The 3,238-nt window shown below is 41.0% G+C and overlaps 1 protein-coding gene across 1 annotated transcript; it reads left to right on the top strand.

The window, feature by feature from the left end:
- The first annotated feature begins 1,683 nt into the window (after positions 1-1,683).
- On the top strand, positions 1,684-3,238 carry LOC134627893 (nuclear factor 7, ovary-like). The gene has a single exon (XM_063474351.1). It carries the CDS (start codon positions 1,832-1,834, stop codon positions 3,236-3,238), a length of 1,407 nt encoding a protein of 468 aa, XP_063330421.1. The 5' UTR covers positions 1,684-1,831.

Genomic DNA, 3,238 nt, shown 5'->3' with positions numbered 1-3,238 from the left:
TGAGAGGTAATTTCAAAGTTTAAAACACACTACAAAATAAATCCAGAAATAAATAACTGAGGGAAATGTAACAAATATTATGTATGTATTTAAAATACTTTGATATTGAATTAAATAAATGAAAACAGTTTTATTTCAAAACAACTTTCTTTAAAAAACTGCATTCATTACAGTTTTATTCCTTAGTTGTTCTGCGTCTTCTTTCTCTTCAGTCTCTTGCAAATCTTTGCATCTTGCAAATGCAAATTAATTGGCCGTGGTTACTGATAACTAGCTACCTCACAGTACATTTGTGTGGTCAGTTTATCAAGATAAAACTTACTTATAAAATTTGTTCTGCTTTTTATTTCTGCTATCAAGTCAGTGTCTGGTACTCTGCTTAGAATGGAATTATTATGGGACTGTTTATCAAAGCCTTTAGGCAAAAACAAATGACAAAATCAAAACTTTAATTGTTTGGCAGAAAAGTCCAGAAATTATAGACATTACAACAAACAAAAATTTATGTTGAGACAGGTGGGGAACAGGACACCGCTAAAAAGAATCAAGAGATAGGAAGCAAAGCTCAAAACAAGAAGGAGAAAGAAACTATATCAAAATGGACCATGGACCATGACAGAAAGACCAGCACTCATTTCCTGTTTCAGACACCTGCTCAATGATGAAATGAGATGCAATGACCAAGGTGCACTAACGCCAACAAAGTATCAACTGCAACCCAAATAATCTCCTCTCCTTAAACTTGACCAGGTTTTTGTCCTACTAACCTAAAGGAGCACTTACCAAGTCTTTTTTCGCAGTAATAGGTCAGTTAGAGGGCAGGTTCAAACGTGTTCTTGGGTCATTTCGTTTGGAGACTTGTAGGTGGTTTGCACCAATCAACCTCTGGCTGCATGGATTTTTATTGGGTACTCTGGCTTCCTTCCTTCCTCCCTAAAAAAATTCATTCTAAATTAGCCATGTGAATGTGACTGTGAGTGGTTATCTGCCTCTTTGTGTTGGCCCTGTGATTACAACCAAGCCAGAGCATACCCTGCCTCTTTCCCCACAATCCTGAATTTGATACGTAAATTTAATCAAATCTATGGATTTGTATATTTGTATTTTTACTGCTCTGTGTAAGTTCACACTGAGATATTTATAATTCCTGCTGGACTCATTTGTTTTTTTTTCTTTACCTGACTTTGACATTTGTTTTTCTTGCACTTTTACCTTAATTTCCTACATCTTGGCCTCTTTCACGAGCCACAGTTTGTTCCACCTCTATTTAACATTGTTCATTAAAAGCTATCATTAAAAAACAAAAAACAAAAACAGTTATGTATTCATAATAGGAGAAGGAGTCATTGTACTTTGGTAGCCTTTAAAAGGAAATGTCATGGAAAAAGAAGACGAAACATGGTAACGACAAGGTAAAGGAATCAGGTTTGAATTCGCAAGACAGAGCTCATCATGTTTTTAGTTTTCCTATTACTCTTCCCATGACATATTTGCTTACATTATGTGGCAGTCTCCAAGCAGTGTGACAGGCTCCTTTAAGTGAAACACACTGATGGGTGGGCGAAGCTCCACCTCTAACCGCAGGACAAAAAAACACAGGAAATTTATTTCTCTCAGTTATTGTTCACTGGAAGAGAGGCTCCAACTGAGAGAAAAGGGGAAATGCCGACCAAATAATTCTTCACAGCAGAAGTAAACGTAACACAGCATCGTAATCCTGCATTTCAACCTGCCTTTGACTGAAGAAAAACAAGCAAAGAGAAAGTGAAGGTGAACTTCCTCCTCTCATGCTCTGCACTGTATCTTTTTACTTTCACCTGAGAACGAGAGAATGGCTTATAATCCAGAGAAGGACCTGTCCTGTCCTGTCTGCCACGACATCTTTGATATTCCTGTTGTCCTGGCATGCAGCCACAGCTTCTGTAAAACCTGTGTGGAGACCTGGTGGAGAGACAAACCCATAAAAGAGTGTCCGGTTTGTAAGGAAAGACCTTTGCTGGGTGAGCCACCAGTTAGTTCAGTTTTAAAGAACCTGTGTGAGGCCTTCTTACAAAAGAAAGATCAAAATGCTTCTGCAGGCTCTGAAACCGTTTGCAGTCTGCACCATGAGAAACTGAGAGTCTTCTGTTTGAATCATCAGCAGCCAGCGTGCCTCGTCTGTCGAGATTCAAAAATACATCTCGGCCACAGCTTCAGACCCGTTAACGAAGCTGCAGAAGATCACAGAAAGGATCTCAAGGAATCCCTGAAACCGTTACAGGAGAAACTGAAAGTGTTTGAAGAAGTTAAAGAAAAGTTTGATGAAACAGCAGAATACATCAGGGTCCAGGCCCAGCAGACAGAGAGACAAATTAAGGAGGGGTTTAAGAGGTTGCATCAGTTTCTACAAGATCAAGAGGAGGCCAGAATCACTGCTTTGAGGGAGGAAGAGGAGCAGAAGAGTCAAATGATAAAGGGGAAGATTGAAGGTCTAAGCAGAGAGATAGCAGCTCTTTCAGAAATAATCAGAGCCACGGAAGAGGAGCTGAGAGCTGAAGATGTCTCGTTCCTGCAGAACTACAAGGCTGCAGTGGAATTAATCCAGCAGTGCCCTCTGCTGGATGATCCAGAGCTGGCCACAGGAGCTCTGATAAATGTGGCCAAACACCTGGGCAACCTGACCTACAACATCTGGAATGAGATGAAGGCGATAGTCTCCTACTTTCCTGTGATTCTGGATCCAAACACAGCTCATCCAGAGCTCATCCTATCAGAAGATCTGACTGGCGTAAGATCTGTAGAGAGGCATCAGCTTCCCGACAACCCGGAGAGGTTTGACTACTATTGCATTGTCCTGGGCTCTGAGGCCTTTGACTCAGGCACCCACAGCTGGGATGTTGAGGTTAGAGACTCTACATGCTGGGTCTTGGGTGTAGCAGCAGAGTCTGTACAAAGAAAGGGTGAAATAACATCTGGACTTTGGCGGATAATGGGGCTAACTGAAGATAAATATGCAGCACGCTCCCCATCACAACACACCTTTATTCACCCACTGAAGGAGTTCCAGCGGATCAGAGTTCATCTGAATTGGGACGAAGGAAAGCTGTCATTCTCTGATCTCGATACTGACACACACATACACACCTTCATACACACTTTCACGGAGAAGCTGTTTCCATACTTCATCAGTAAGAAAGAACACCAGCTAAAAATACTTCCACTGAAGGTTTCTGCAACAGTAAAACTGCTTAATCAATGA

This window comes from Pelmatolapia mariae, linkage group LG5 (genome assembly GCF_036321145.2).
Source record: "Pelmatolapia mariae isolate MD_Pm_ZW linkage group LG5, Pm_UMD_F_2, whole genome shotgun sequence".
Lineage (NCBI taxonomy): Eukaryota > Metazoa > Chordata > Actinopteri > Cichliformes > Cichlidae > Pelmatolapia > Pelmatolapia mariae.
This window is presented reverse-complemented; position numbering and strand designations above follow the sequence as displayed.